This window comes from Cibotium barometz, chromosome 8, assembly GCF_041138505.1.
Source record: "Cibotium barometz isolate CiBa-2024 chromosome 8, ASM4113850v1, whole genome shotgun sequence".
Taxonomy (NCBI): Eukaryota; Viridiplantae; Streptophyta; class Polypodiopsida; order Cyatheales; family Cibotiaceae; genus Cibotium; species Cibotium barometz.
Genome location: NC_141053.1, coordinates 18,714,295 through 18,729,670, shown reverse-complemented (window position 1 = coordinate 18,729,670; position 15,376 = coordinate 18,714,295). Strand labels below are relative to the sequence as shown.

The 15,376-nt window shown below is 44.5% G+C and overlaps 1 protein-coding gene across 11 annotated transcripts in view; it reads right to left on the bottom strand.

The window, feature by feature from the left end:
• LOC147635996 (transcription factor UNE12-like) overlaps positions 1–14,376 on the bottom strand; it is a 33,980-nt gene extending 19,604 nt beyond the window's left edge. For 2 of the 11 annotated variants that reach the window (XM_086801426.1, XM_086801430.1), the window contains exons 1-9: positions 13,793–14,376; positions 13,616–13,676; positions 12,749–12,818; positions 12,581–12,632; positions 11,898–12,401; positions 11,571–11,815; positions 11,269–11,361; positions 10,959–11,054; positions 10,758–10,823 (exon numbers count right to left, since the gene is read on the bottom strand). In XM_086801426.1, the coding sequence (XP_086657552.1) occupies positions 10,758–10,823; positions 10,959–11,054; positions 11,269–11,361; positions 11,571–11,815; positions 11,898–12,339 (942 nt within the window). In that variant the 5' untranslated portion in view covers positions 12,340–12,401; positions 12,581–12,632; positions 12,749–12,818; positions 13,616–13,676; positions 13,793–14,376. The remainder of the gene's footprint in view (positions 1–10,757; positions 10,824–10,958; positions 11,055–11,268; positions 11,362–11,570; positions 11,816–11,897; positions 12,402–12,580; positions 12,633–12,748; positions 12,819–13,615; positions 13,677–13,792) is intronic. The other 9 variants (XM_086801435.1, XM_086801436.1, XM_086801424.1 and 6 more) reach the window with 6 other exon arrangements.
• Between the last annotated feature and the right edge of the window lie 1,000 nt (positions 14,377–15,376).

Sequence of the window (15,376 nt, the reverse complement as noted above, 5' to 3'; positions counted from 1 at the left end):
CTAGCGTTTGATCACTTTATAATCGCGTTTGGTGGTCAATCATTCGGTTGGTCCGCTCAGTCTTGTGGACACAGTTCATCTTGTGTTCAATTCGCCAGAAGAAATAAAGCAAATACTCCTGCTTGTAGGTGTCATGTGCAAGAATTGCCATGGACATTCTCAGAAGCTACTCCAGAAGGGGCAGCCAAAATAAGATGATAAGAACTAGAAGTTGGAGCATAAATTGCTGTTTTGGCTAGTGTGGACTTGGAGAAGGACTTGGATCCCTGTCGGCTGTACCAGAGCAGAGCAAGAGCTGTCGGCTGAACCAGAACAAAGGTGGCTACAGGCGCATCACTCATGTGGATGATATGTCCAGTTGGCTGGCTGAAGCCAACACTCCATGAAGTCAAAGAGCCTATAAAAAGGCAGTTTTGCTCATTGTTGTAATCATTCAACTCCCTATGAGTTGGGTGCTTAGACTAGGATTATTTTGGGTGTATTCCACTTTTATGTAAGGCAGCCTATGGCTGTAGATTAGGGTACCTTTTTGTACCATATGAATATACTGAATTTCCAGCTATCTCTCTCTCTCTACTCTCTCTTCTGTCTGCGTATTTGCATCAGCATGTTCTCAGTAGTGTTTAGGGCTAAAAGAAGACCCCCAGAGCTTCCACGTGTTACAGTAGGGGGGGGGGGGGGGGGGGGGCTTCCGTGGGTAATTTGGGACCCCATCTGGTGTCATCTTGACTACATCTTTCAGTTCATGTATGCTGTTTAAAGGATTGCTAAAGACTCACTAAACTCCGGTTTAAAGAAGGCCTCGTTGTTTCACACGGTCCTAGCTTGGCGTATGCTACATTGGTATCAGAGCTTGGGACGTGATTCAACCCGGCAACCTAGGGTGAGAGCATCCTGTGGATGGTAAAGTTGAGATCAGGAAAAACCACTCACCCATCCACCATGGCATCAAGCTCCGAAGACATTCCAAAAGAAGAACCGCTTCCACAAAAAGAAGACGAAGACAACCAGAAGTTAAAGGAGCAGATAAGGCAACTCCATATTCAACTCGAAATAGTCCAAATGGAAAAAAAAAAACACTGGCAAAATTAGAGGCAACCTTGGCCTAGCAAGAGACACCCAAAGAACAAAGTTCCTCAATGAAGCAGTGCTGTCGATGGATGACCGAAAAAGAAGAGCGAGACTGTGAAGCAAGACTAGCCGAACAGCTGGCAGAGAAAGCCAAACGCAAGGCCAAAGAGGAGTGACAGCAGACAGAGCTCGAAGCAAAGGCAAACCACAAGAGCGACAAGCCCGAGAAGACTTGAGGGACCAGTTCCAACAGACATTGCGGACTCTGGTAACTTCTTTTCACCCTTCTTAGTCCTCCAGAACCCCAACCACAACCGTCATCTATGCCTCACCGAACTTCACCAAGTACAACGGCAAGTGCGACCATTCGGTTGTGACCCAATTCATCCACCAGTTTGTTGCCCATTTTCCACTCTCCAATATCACAGACCCCCAAGATAAAGTCCATCTGGCGGCTCCACACATCACAAGTGATGCAGTCACTTGGTGGCAACATTGGTCCCATTTGCACACAAATTCCTACAGTGGCTTACTAGACTATGATTGGGACACCTTCGTGTCTGATCTGAAGACAAGGTTTCTACCTCCGCAGTACATGACGAATCTCAAAGACGAGTTCTACAAACTCATCCAGAACAGTTAAAGAGTGCACAGAGTGGAAGCAGAGTGGCACTAGAATGTGCTGAACAGAGAGTGCAAGAGAGAGAGAGAGAGAGAGAGAGAGAGAGAGAGAGAGAGAGAGAGAGATGGAGAAAACTATGCTGAATATACTGAAGCAAAACAGTCCCAAGCAAGAGACACAGATAGTCTCATAAATGAGGGAGCAAAATATGTACAAGACTGAATGAGAAAAGAGAGGCCAGCACCCACTATTTATAGTAAGGGAATGCTGGCCGACTGGAGCTGATAAACAGGCCGACTGGAACTAATGGACATGGCCAACTGGTAAATGCCAGAAAGGCTGGAAAAAATTCCAAAAAATAGTAAAAAAGGGGTGACCAGCCCACAAGCAAGGGCCATGCAAAAGGACCAAATGGGCACCATAAAAGAGCAGAATCTGGGAATGAATGTGCTAACACCCCCTCTCAACACCAGATGCTGAACAAACTCCGAGAATCCGAAGATGAGGAGCCAAGGAAGCCTGAGAAACCAGCTTGGTGAACAAATTTGCAGCATTCTCCGCGGAAGGACAATACTCCAAATGCAAATCTCCAACAAGAACCCGTTCACGAACATAGTGATACTGAATCTCAATGTGTTTCGTACGAGCATGAAACACAGGGTTCTTAGCGATGGCAATGCAACTCTAATTGTCACACCAAAGAAGAGTAGATCCGGTAGGAGGACAGCCGAGCTCCTCCAATAATCTCCGCAACCATATTGCCTCACGTGCAGCATAACAAACTACACGGTACTCCGCCTCGGTAGAGGAAAGCGCCACAGTAGGCTGCTTTTTACTGCTCCAAGAAATGGCTCCTAACCCAAGTGAAAAAACACAACCAGTGGTCGAACGACGTGTATCTGGATCTCCAGCCCACAGACCATCCAACAAGAGTGCGTTCTTGGCCATAAAAGATGCCAAAATCCAGAGTGCCACGCAAGTACCGAAGAACTCTAAGAGCACACCGCCAATGTTGCTGACGGGGTTTGGATGAGAAGGAACTCAATAAACTGACTGCGAAGCATATGTCCAATCGGGAGTAGGTCAACCATACCAAACAATTGACGAGAACCCGATACTGTCCCTGGAGAAGCATCAAGTGAAGAAAGCTTCTCACCAATATCCATAGGAGAAGATACTGGTTTGCACCCAATCATCTGAAATCTGTCGAGAATCTCCCGAGTGTACTTCTGCTGAGAGAAGAAAATACCCTTTGAGGTCTACCAAATCTCAAAGCCAAGAAAATAATGCAAGAGGCCAAGATCCATCATCTCAAACTTTGTCTCCAAAGCATCCATAACAGAACGGATCCGCACAGAATAAGAACCTGTAAAGATGAGGTCATCAACATAGACCACAATGATAACAATCAAACCCCTCTCAAGGAGGATATAAAGGTTCGAATCTGCATGAGAACGGCGCACGCCGAGCTTCCGAAAGAACTCATCAGTCCGCTGGTACCAAGCCCACGGAGCCTGCTTTAGACCATATAAAGCCTTTTTCAGCCGATACACATGATCCTGTTTGCCCGAAACAACAAATCCTAGCGGCTGATCAATATAAACTTCCTGTGTAAGCTCTCCATTCAGGAAAGCCGACTTGACGTCCATTTGGAAAACATGCCATCTATGATGTCCTGCAAGTGCAAGAACGGTGCGAATGGTAGTCATCCAGGCCGTCGGAGCGAAGGTCTCATCGAAGTCGACACCAGGGCGCTGAGCATAACCCTTGGCAACCAACCTCGCCTTGTGCTTGTCCAAGCTGCCATCAGCTCAGAACTTTGATTTGAAAATCCAACGCACACCAATCACCTTACGCTGCAGAGGCCGAGGCACCAAAATCCAAGTGCCATTCCGTTCGATAGCATCCAGCTCTACCTATATAGCATGACGCCAAGGCTCATGTGAAAGAGCCTCGTCTACAGAAGTGGGATCAGAAGGACCATTAATAATTGTAGACATAAGAGCATAATTAACAAACATGTTGCCCTCACGAATTTGTTTCCCTGTAACTCTGGAAGAACGCCGAAGAGAACCAGGCGGAGGAGCAGAAGGAAGCTCACGTAACCAAGAGTCACGAACTGTCTGATAATACCAACCAGGTACAGATCTGCTCGAACTCGCCGGAGGAGGAGCAAGGTCATCATCATCTGACTAAGTATCCTCAGCTGGAGGTGTTACAGAAACAGTGGGAGCAGGAGGAGGAGGAGAAGGAGGTGCAGGAAGAAGAAGCTCACCACCCCCCTCTGAAGATGTAGGAGTCTCATCAAACACCACATCACGATCACAACAACTTTACCGGCCTGAGGATCATAAAGACGATATGCCTTGGACACACTGTTGTATCCGAGAAAAGTCATGCGCTGAGACTTTCAGTCCAACTTGGAGCGGTGCTCCTTATCCACATGAACATACGCCGTACACCCAAATATTCGGAAATGAACGGCGGAGGGCTTCTCACCATGGAAAGCCTCATATGGAATTTTGTCGGGAAGAGCAGCAATAGGAGACCCATTCTGAATGTAGACAGCAGTGGAAGCCGCCTCAGCCCAGAAACGTCGAGGTAATGAAGAATGCTCAAGCATAACACGGGCCATCTCCATAATGGTCCTATTCTTCCTCTCGGCAACTCCATTCTGTGAGGGAGTATATGATGTAGTAAGCTGTCTCCGAATGCCATGTGTCTTGCAATATTGCTGAAACTCCTGGGATGTGAACTCACCCCCTCCGTCGGTCCTAAGAGCCTTGACCAAGTGACCGGTCTCTTTTTCCACCTCAGCTTTCCAATCACAGAAGTGATGAAAAGTCTCATCCTTGGTCTTCAAAAAGAAAACCCAAGTATATCTAGTAAAACCCAAGTATATCTAGTAAAATCATCCACCATCACGAGCATGTACAACGCCTTACTCAAAGACACGGTACTCATAGGACCACATAAGTCTGCATGAATGAGAGCAAGTGATGTCGAAGATCTGTGTGTCGCCTCCTTCGGAAAGGCGGCTCGGTGTTGCTTCCCCTGTAACAAGAGGAACAAGCAGAAGACGAAGCCTTGATGGTCGGTAATCCCTCAACCAACCCATCCTTCGAAGCTCGCTGCAGAAGTTGATAGCTCAAATGGCCAAACCGAGCATGCCAAAGAGCAGAAGAAGCACCAGAAGAAAGCAGAGCGGTCAACTTGTAGAGACCACTATCTTGGACTCCCTGAGCCAAGATGCTACCAGTCGCTTTATCACGAATGGTAATCTCATAACGAGAAAAGATCACCTCCGCACCTTGAGCTGTAAGGGCACTCACTGACAAAAGGTTAAAAGCCAAATCTGGAATATACAGAACGTCAGAGAAGTACCTCTTGTCCTTGTCAGAATGGAAGATGGGGATAGTGCCATGACCATGCACTGGCACAGAAGAAGAATCACCTAGAGTGATCTCGCCTAATCTGGCAGTGAAGTCCTCGAACCAATCTCGATGGGGTGTCATATGAGCAGTAGCACCGCTATCAACAATCCAAGGCCGTGGTGACTGAGAAGTCACAAGAGCAAGTATACGCTGAGTACCTACTAAGAGAAGAATGCCATCATCCTTCTTGGGTTGAGACACCATCATTGAGGAAGAGTTCTTTGCTGCGTCATCACGCTTCTTCTTGTGAGATTGGGGTGACTTGTGACCCTTCTTGCCACAATAATGACATTCAATGTCCTTATTCTTTGAAGATTTGTTGTCTTTATCCTTGTCGGAATCCTTGGAGTTCTTGTCAGAACCCCCTTTTCCTTTCTTTTGTTGAGTCTTCCCTTTATCTCGTGCTGCCAAAGCTCCATCAAGGCCACCAGAAGTGCCAATCCGCTCCTCAAAGCGAGACTCAATCTACATAACAAAGGGGAGAACTTCCTCCCAAGTAACTGGAACAGAACGAGGAGAAGAAACCAGAGACTGAAAGTATGCATCAAACCTCTCTAGAAGTTTGGAGAGCAGCCGAATAGCCATATCCTCTGTGGAGATGTCCTTGCCACAAACAGCAAGCTCGTCCCGAAGATCTTTCATCTTCGAGATGAAAGCAGATAAAGATGGAAACGCAGAAACTGATAAAGTTCATAAGTTGCTTTTCCAACGCCAAAATCCGACCCGGAGACTTAATCTCATAGAGATCTGCAAAAGCCTTCCAAACTTCATGTGCAGCATCTGCTGTACGCACATGAGAGAGAACAGCATCCTGACAGTTCAACATCAGGAAGGAGAAAACACGTCGATCATTCGACTGCCAAATATCAATCTGTGCTTGAGTCGCACCACCGGAAGCAAGGGTGGGAAGGGTGGCATTGGCTAGTGTAACAAGCCAATCCCAAAGATCCACGCCATGCAAGGCTGATTTCACCTTCACCTTCCATAGGGTGTGGTTGGAACCATCCAACTTGGCAAACTCAGCAAACATATGAAGAGAAGTCGGTGCAGCCATCACAAAAGCTTGGGCTCAATCTCAAAAAATGCACAAACTCTGAAGAAGAAGTGTCCTCCACAGGTACCAAGAGTGCCACCAAAGCCTGCAACACAACAAGCCCCCTCTGCAAAGGGAAAGGGCCACTGGAAAGGAAAACGCAGCAAAGAAAGGCTGCTGTCCTGTAGAAAACAGGCCGCCTATTGTCCAATCTCCAAGTGGGAAAAACGTTGATCAGTAAACGCCAGATGGCTGCTGATGGAGAAGCCAAAACTGGAGGGGAAAAGACCAGAAGTTGCTGTCCAGAAAACGCAGCAGCAAGGGCTGTGGATCTGGGAGAAAAACGCAGAGGAGAAGGTGCTGAAAACAGGGCTGAATCTAGGGCAACAAAGAGGTTGCTAAACCGGGAGCGATGATACCATGAAAGAGTGCACAGAGCAAAAGCAAAGTGGCACTAGAATGTGCTGAACAGAGAGTGCAAGAGAGAGAGAGATATGGAGAAAACTATGCTGAATATACTGAAGCAAAACAGTCCCAAGCAAGAGACACAGATAGTCTCATAAATGAGGGAGCAAAATATGTACAAGACTGAATGAGAAAAGAGAGGCCAGCACCCACTATTTATAGTAAGGGAATGCTGGCCGACTGGAGCTGATAAACAGGCCGACTGGAGCTAATGGACATGGCCGACTGGTAAATGCCAGAAAGGCTGGGAAAAATCCCAGAAAAATAGTAAAAAAGGGGTGGCCAGCCCACAAGCAAGGGCCATGCAAAAGGGACCAAATGGGCACCATAAAAGAGCAGAATCTGGGGATGAATGTGCTAACAAACAGTTCCCCTATGCTCACCTACTCCAACAAAGTGATCACATCAACTCAACAATTGGGAAAGTCCAAGGAGGAGAAGCTGAAGTAGTTCATTCGGGGATTGGATCCAAACATTCGGTTCCCTGTTCAAAACTACGAACCCCGGAGTTATGATAGGACTTTGACTCTTGCAGAGAACCACGAGAGACTATTACTTCAGATCGGGATCGAAAGTTTACATCTCACTTCTGGCGAGCTCTGTTCGACAACTTTGGTACTTTTTGGCTAGCCGACTGGAGGGACCCAATCATGAGGCTGGCGGCTTGTGTTGTTTCTCCATTGGCTGACTGCATATATGGGGCCATATAAAATGGCCCCATTGCCCCCACATCATTGTATCATCTTTTCATTGCGGGATCTTGTGTATAGAGAAGAGTTACACCCCTATCTCTCTCCTTCTCTTATGCTGTCTATTTTCTGCACTCTACTTGCTCTTGTGGTCTCAGATTTGGTTATCATCTCCGCTGCGTATTTTGACATTCCATCCCCGGACCGATGCCAAAACAAAGATTTACAACCAAAACCTAGACAGCTGTCGGCCAAGCCAAACAGTACGCGGCCAGGGCTAACTACAAGCAGCCAGGGCTAACTACAGTCGGCCAGCAACCAGACAAGCCCACAGCCCAATTTCAGCATTTAATGCTAATGGACCCAATCATAGCAGATAATAAACAGGCTGACAATAGGGTAAATCAGCCGACTTGCTCCATGTGGACATATATAAAGGCAACCCAACCTCAGCCCATAAATCATTAGATAAAAATCCAAGTTATCAATAGCAATCAAGCATGTGTGCTTAGGCAACCAGCCTTTGCATACTTTCAACATTCCTTTGTGCTTTCAAGACCAAGGCATCCGAAGCTCAATCTCTTCCCAGAGTTCTCAGCACACCAACCCTCAGTCTCGGGCCGGTGTATTCTCTTCGAAGATAGCTTCACAATCGCCTACAGCTTATGCACACTTCTGCCCAGTATTTGGCCAACTAAGTGTGTTCACACAATAACCCAATAACTCTGTCCACACTAGGTTCCTCATTGGGCGCCTTGACAATATTACAATGATCATGCACGGTAGCCCTTACAAACACATGAATCCGGCCACGTACTTGACCTCGAAGTTGGCCAATGGATAGAAGCATGTCCACGTCACTTCTTTGAGTTAGAGAGAGGTGCTAGCCCTGCTATCACTCAATTCTCTACCTTCACTATGTTTTGACATAAGGCAAGCTAGCTTCTTTCCATCATTTGGCCTCAGTCAAATACCAGCTGATCCTCGTTACACAAGAATTTTGAGGCATCAAAATTTGAGAAGCTAAGATAATCCACTGGGTAACAACTCCCAACCACCTCTTCCAAGTGCACAACCTGTGCAAAAAGGTGAATGCATAAAAAAGATACAGATCCCACCTAATTGCCTTGTGAAAGGTGAAGGATTAAGCATGAGACTACCCTGGAAAATTTACTGCATCTAGCAATGCAGCCCGAGGTGAGGTGATTCCCCTGGTGCATCAGGATCATCCTACTAATGGGCTGCACCTTGTACCACAGAGACATCTCCAGCTCCTGCCATCTACACCTTGCACATTCTATAAAAGAATGCATATGTCCAGGGGAAGAGGTTTGTAACCCCATCGGAGTCACAATATCAGCCTGCAGAACCTATGTTTAAAGTTAAGAAGGCAAGTAAAGAAGCTGCCCCAAACCACTCTCATTGATGGCATAGAAGAAAAGCACGGATTATTAGCCTGCCCATTGGCCCACTCACTCTCATCAATGGCATGGTAGAGAGAAATCTAACTCCACTGTTATTGATGCTGTAACCAGGTCCAAAAACCACCCTCCACATCCCCACTGCCAGAAATGATCTTGTAACCAAGAGGTGCTGAGCAAGTCAAGATCCGCACACCATAGAATAAGGCCTGTTCCTGCAAGGTAGGCATAGCAAATTCCTTGCTTGGTGAGAAGAACATTCTAAAAATTATTCCATGAGCTTGTCTGCCCCCAAAGAGCCAACCCACAAGAGTGATAAACTTGAGAAATTATAACGAGCATCCCGAGTGGCCATCTTAGTTGGGAAAGTTGGAGCAGCTTCCAAGGGAGAAGAGAACACCAGAGATGCCTGAGGGCTGACGACATATAGCCTGAAGCTTTCTGCAAGCACACAGGGGAAGAGGAGAAAAAGCGGCAGGGGATACGGTATGCCAACAGTCACAATCAGCTACCCAAGAGGAGTGACTAATTGCATGAACAGCAAGAAGACAAAGTGGGTGTAATATTGCAAGGTGGACAGCCTGCAAGTGAGGAGGGGTTGACATCCACCATGTTTCCTAGCTTGATGAGAACGATGTCCTAGAGGTGCAGATGGCAATGGGAATTTCTTGTTCACCATTCTGAACTATCGAAAGCATCCTTGCTTGATAAGACCGGTTTACACAGATAACATTGCAATGTGGGTTTCCACCAATATCCGTAATTCATCCTTGTTTGATGGGAAGAACAGTCTAGCCTCTACACGGTGATGGGGATTCGTGAGGTGAACTTGACCGGAAAGAAGCCACATCTGAGAATCTTGATATCCATGATGCATCCTTCGTTGACGAGGATGGTCTAAAGGAGATGACCACGAGCTTGACAGCACACCCACCCCCCCAACCCCAATCCAACACACAAGAGTGATGGACTTGAAAAACTGTACTAGTGCATGAAGATTGAAGAGAGATTGCACTCAAGTGTTATCTCAGTTGAGAAGGTGGGAACAGGGGAACGACAGAAATGTCCAAAGGCTAACGAAGTATAGCCCAAAGCCCCAGCAAGCACACATGGTAAAGGAAGAGCAAAAATAGTGGCAAGGAATAGGGTATGCCAACAGTCACTATCAGCTGCCCAGAGGGGTAGCTAGACATGTGAAAAGCCGAAAGAATGTTGTGCAAGGTTGACAGCCTGCAGGTTAAGGGGGAAAGGGAGGCTTAAAGTGCACAAGGGTTGCCAGGTAGAGCTGTACAGGAACCACAACAGGGGAGAGGAGGCCAAGGCAAGAGCACAGGGAGAGGAGGCAAAGGCAAGGGCACAGGCAGAGGTAGACATGTCCTAGCATACAGAAATTCTTTTGTGGAACCAAGGTGGTTAGAAATGTTAGGTATGATATGTACAATACATGTTTGATACAAGTACGGAAAGTACTAATAACGTAAGGTACATTAAGTTCACCACTCTTTTTCTTGGCATGATGAAAACGAATTGTGTACACATAACGCATGCAGGCTGCATGGGAAAGCATATGAGATGCATGGATGAGCCAAGGGTCCACCTAATGAGATCTAGACATTAGAGGTCGTTAAAAGATGCCTTACTGAGGTCAGAGTGGTTGCAACATTGGGACCCGAGGCTACCATGTGAGCTATAAACTGGGAATGGCCCCACCAATACAAGGTCCAAGATTCTGGAAAGAGATGAACTCTCTCACAACATTGTAGTTCCCTTTCATGTGTAATTGGTCTGAGTTTCTATTCATATTCACCCTGTGAGCTTGTAATATTCACCCTGTGAGCTTGCAACCAGTTAGTAAAAGTGAACTCTCTGACAAAATTGTAGTTCATGCGTAGTCAATCTGAGTTTCAATTCATATTTACCATGTGAGCTTGCAACCAGTTTGTTTTACTCAAAATTTCATTGTATAAGATGCTAGACATGGAGAGGAATATTAGCATTCCTCTTCACTAAAAATTCACATACCTTGTTTGAACTTGGAACAAGCTCTTGTAGTGCTTTCATTCTCACTGCAATTCTCTCACGTCGGAGCTGCACCACATCGCGACAGCCTCAGAACTATGCTGGCTGGCTAAGCTCTTGCTATCCTTGTAATACTTACAAAAATTCTCCACAGATATGTATTAGCATGCAAAACGTTGAGTACCTCGAGTTGCATAGACATACCCGTTCTGCAATGCTGTGTGGATCCGTGGCTTGGCCACGGCGGGCCCTTGTACGGGGTCTAGCTGTTCCAGCAACCACTACTGCAGCACCCTGAGGCTGGCCAACACAAGTATGTCTTACATGAGACTCTAAAATGCTAATCTATGAAAGTTTTATATATTAAAGCATGTTTTGTGCCCCTTGCCCCAACATAATAATCAAAGGTAAAATTATCATCCATCTTTGATCAGTTTCAGATCATAATTCAGAGATTGAGATGTGACATGCCACATATAAGAAATAACCTTTGCAGGTTTTGTTGTTAAAGAACCTGTGAATGTGAATATTGACCATTAGATCTGATTTGCCGTGCTTGTCCTCGGTCCGACGTGTTGAACATGCTTTCTTGAGAACCAATCTGGGCCTATAAGAACCAAAAAGAGACTAAGAAAAATGGCACTGTTCTTAGAAAAATCTACGCAACCACCAAAGTATGATATCTTCTACACCTACTTCATCATCCCAAGGCCTTTTTCCAGAATTACTTCATCATTCCATGGCTTCTTCTAATTGTTGAAGTTTACATAGAAAGCAAACAAGAGAAACATGCTATGGAGTACCTCCTACACTTACGTCATCATCCCAAGGCCTTTTTCCGAGATGATGAGCTTCGACTGGTGTTCCCTCTGGCAGACACACAGATTCTGCATTAGATTGCCCCATACCAAATGGTGATGGAAGAACTCCACCTGCATAAGAGTTATGTCGTAGAGGTGTGACCAACTGGGTATCAGAAGAGAGCTGTCGGCAACTAGATATTTCACTACCACTACTGCCTATTGATGGAGACCTGGCCAACTTAGGAAGCCTTGATGAACCTGCCACAATTGCTAGGAGTTGTAAAAAATTGTGTGTTGACAAGTAGGCGGTTGTATATGTTTGGCTTTGAATCAGGCATACCTGTTGATAACCTTTGCAAGACATCATGAGCTGCTTCTTGTAGTCCTGGAGGCAGTGTTTGAACACGGCCATCAATTTGTGACTGACTCGTACAAGGGCCAGCATAAGCACTCTGAAGCCCTAACACGTGATTCAATCGAGCAGCAAGCAGTGCATCCTCAGAATGATAATGATGCACAATTCCATGATTAGTATGTGGCTGGCTAAGAGAAGCTTGCATGCCATGGTCTTGAGATCTCAGACCTTGCCTTTCTACGGAGCCTCCAGGAAGGCAAGGCGTCGTAGACATAGAGACTACCTTCTGAGGTCCCCATAAACTGCAGTTAGTGTCTGTGTTCATAGCATTTGCTGTAGTGCCATCGTTGCAGTTCCAAGGGAGCTTCACCATGTTATTGATTTCAGGCCATGATGGGAATGCAAAAACCTCTGTCAAATCATCCATGTTGAGATTGCTTCAACAGTAGTCGTAGCTGAGGAATCACTTAACAAAATGTATCATATCACCTGCATGCACAGGAGAGGGTTTTTCAAAAAAAAAAAAAAACATGCATAGAGTGTATATAGATACAATAAATTAGTCTCGTAGTGTAATTGATTTAGAGAAGGGGTGTTACAAATCATCCTCTGTGTATGTGTTGCTCTATAGGAGATGATATATGTATATTAGAGCTAATTTTTATTACCTTTTCTATGTGGATGATATAGGAGGTCCAGAGTATTCCCAGTAAAGAAGCACTAAGAATACAAAAACAAAAGCTTTGTGATCACCAAAGGCTTGGCTAAAGTCATCGATGAACAAAAATCTATATCATGCCCTCACAAGCGTGAAAGTTAGAACTGTTTTTTGTTACCCTTTGCATGCAGTTAATATGAGAGGTTGCTTATAAGGGAGGTCCCGAGTATTCCCACCATGGAAGCAGGCTGCATATCAGAGCAGAAGAGTTAAGAATCTATCCTACATGTACTTAAAGGAGGCTGCATATCAGAGCTGAAGTATTAAGAATCTATCCTACATGTATGTATACTTAGGGTCGGTCCACAATGTGAACCTGGCAGCCCTTTTTCTGACAAATTCGATAGTTGAGGGTGCATCCTGACCCACTATTGCATCCGATGGCACTCTTCATGACGCCCTCACTTGCAAATTAGACAGTTGAGGGTGCATCCAGAGGGAGGGAGGCACGAAGAGTGCCACTCAATACGATCATGGGTCAAGCCACCATTACTGAATTTTATATAGATAAGTTCAAAAACATGTAAATTAGACCTGTTTTTACAACCCTTGAACCCCCAGCACAGAGTGGGTTGCATAACATGGTAAAAATGTTGAGAAATACATACTATATGTAAGTTTACATGCAGAGGATGATATACCTAGCGGTGTGAGTTTGTGATGAGTCCCAAGTTCAAATCCCCAGAGGATGATATACATAGCCAAGGGGTGTGTAGCCTACTAAAGGTGTGAATTTCTGATCAGTCCCAAGTTCAAATCCCCAGAGGGCATTTGGGCCGTTTGCGGCCATAATTGTGCCGCCTTTGGGCGGCCTTTGGACAGGAGACCAAGCCGCCTTAGAGTACCACCTTTGGGCAGGAGACCAAGACGCCTTAGGGTGTGCACTCAAGAACTGCTCAAGAGGAGGGTTTGGGGGGGTAATATCGATATCCTCCACACACACACACATACATACATCCCTGTAAATTAGACCTTTTTCCATTACCTTTCGCCTGCAGGTAATATGGGAGGTTGCTGATACCAAGTATTCTCACCATAGAAGCAAGCTGCATATCAGAACAAAGCTTTGTGATTAGAAGAGGCCAGGCTACAATCATGCAGCAAATCAAGTAGATAATATGATTTTGAGAAAACAATGAAATCTAATTAAGCAGGTCCTTACTGCAGCTAATCTACTAAACCATGGAATTTTTTGCTAAGCACGAAGCCTCAAGATGTACTGAGTGCGATCCTTCGATCAAAGCAGCAGTGGTCACTACTAGAATGCATTTGAAATGTTACGCGCGGTAATGTCAAGCTACCCTTGAGCTTAGGATAATAGCAATTTCATCACATTTTGCAAGTTTAGAGCTTAGGATAATAGCAATTTCATCACATTGTGCAAGTTTAGAGCTTAGGATAATAGCAATTAAATTGATTAATAGAAGGCGGGTTTACACTTGCAAACCTATGCATGTGTCTTGTGAAAATGCTCACAATTCAGCCTTCTATAACAGGAGTACAAAAAAGTTCCTACAAATAAAAAGTAGAGTAGCTACTAGGACAAGATGGGCACTCTCAGACAAGATGTCTACTCAAGGGAATGTTGGCGGAATCAATGCAAGGCTTTGTGATGTAAGTATACAGGTAAGAAAAGATAGACTCAGAAAGACACTTGGAGCTTAAGGGACCTCTCCCTATTGGGCAGGTGGCCTTTCGAGAACCCCTTGAGACAGTTGAGGCCTTTTAGATATTAAGTTTGAGTTTAATATGAGGCCAAAAGAAACAATATTTGCTATGATACCCTCACACATAATCCCTTAAAAAGTAGCCTTTTTATTGATTTCAACACACTAGTCTTAAGATCCTTTTCTAACATGCTTAAAGTCCAAGAGCATTGTCCGAATTTGAAAGCAATGGCAAACGACATGTGCGCATGCGTCGCGCACATGTGTGTGTGTTCCTTTAGGAGATTAAAAAAATATTCTTTTGAGAACTCAATTTCAAGGGTGCTTTTGTATCACCCTTTAAATCCAATATTAGTGGTTTTAAAGTGTGGCATATACTATAAAAGTCCAAATCAAATTATGTAGGTGTGTATCTATGCATCTCATATTTAAGTTTAGGATAAAACTATGCCTTTCACTTGTTTTCCTACCCGCTTGCCTTCCCACTATTACAAGACATATGTAAGCCCCCAAAGATTATCCCTTTACATTAAAACAAAAGTGTTGCTAAATGTGCAGCAAATTATATCCAAAGTTATATTTGTGTTTTGGTTTGCATAAAGCTTGCTTAAGTTTTGTGCCAAGACAAACAATAGATTGATAAAAGCAAATGTTATGGTCAAGAAACTTTAGTATACATACAAATAGATTGATAAAAGCAAATGTTATAGTCAAGAAACTTTATTATGCATACAAACAGAGCACACAAACACAAATATGATATCATATCTTCAATTTATATGGATACAAAAAGAATCATGTATTGAATGTTGCAATAAGTATTCTCTTTTATAATTGAATAAAGTAGGTTGACCAAATGATAGCAACAAGTAAGCATTTGATTTTTGGAGTAGGAAATGGTGTGAAAACAACCAATAAACTCTTACATCACACACTATGTAATAATGCGTACATAAGTTTGAAAGTTTAGTGGGTTATTACTTACATCACTTAGAGGTCTCTTACATACATACATACATACATATGTATGTATGTATGTATATATATACATAAAATATACATATATATATTTATACACA